Source organism: Aptenodytes forsteri, unplaced genomic scaffold, assembly GCF_000699145.1.
Source record: "Aptenodytes forsteri isolate BGI_AS27 unplaced genomic scaffold, ASM69914v1 Scaffold54, whole genome shotgun sequence".
NCBI lineage: Eukaryota > Metazoa > Chordata > Aves > Sphenisciformes > Spheniscidae > Aptenodytes > Aptenodytes forsteri.
In genome coordinates this window covers 8,697,005-8,697,243 of record NW_008796044.1, presented here as the reverse complement: position 1 = coordinate 8,697,243, position 239 = coordinate 8,697,005, and the positions used below count along the sequence as shown (strand labels likewise).

The window sequence follows — 239 nt, the reverse complement described above, 5'->3', positions numbered from 1 at the left end:
GACTTTGTGGTGCTCCTCGGCGCCGGCCGCCGGGCCCTCCTCGTCGGAGGAGAAAACCTCCTTCGCCTTGGAAGGAGAAGCCATGGCGGGTGCGGAGGGAGGCTGGAGCGGGGCCGCCCGGGGAGCTGCGCTGCGCTGCGCCTCTGCCCGGCCCTGCGCGGGGACTGCGCGAGTGAGGCGCTGCCGAGCCGCCCCCCTCTCTTCCCCCCTCTGGGGGCTGCCGGCGGCCTCCCCCCTTG

The 239-nt window shown here is 75.7% G+C and overlaps 1 protein-coding gene across 1 annotated transcript in view; it reads right to left on the bottom strand.

The window, feature by feature from the left end:
• MSX2 (msh homeobox 2) overlaps window positions 1-84 on the bottom strand; it is a 4,851-nt gene extending 4,767 nt beyond the window's left edge. Inside the window, exon 1 of the mRNA XM_019473782.1 lies at window positions 3-84. Within this exon, the coding sequence (XP_019329327.1) occupies window positions 3-84 (82 nt within the window). The remainder of the gene's footprint in view (window positions 1-2) is intronic.
• Between the last annotated feature and the right edge of the window lie 155 nt (window positions 85-239).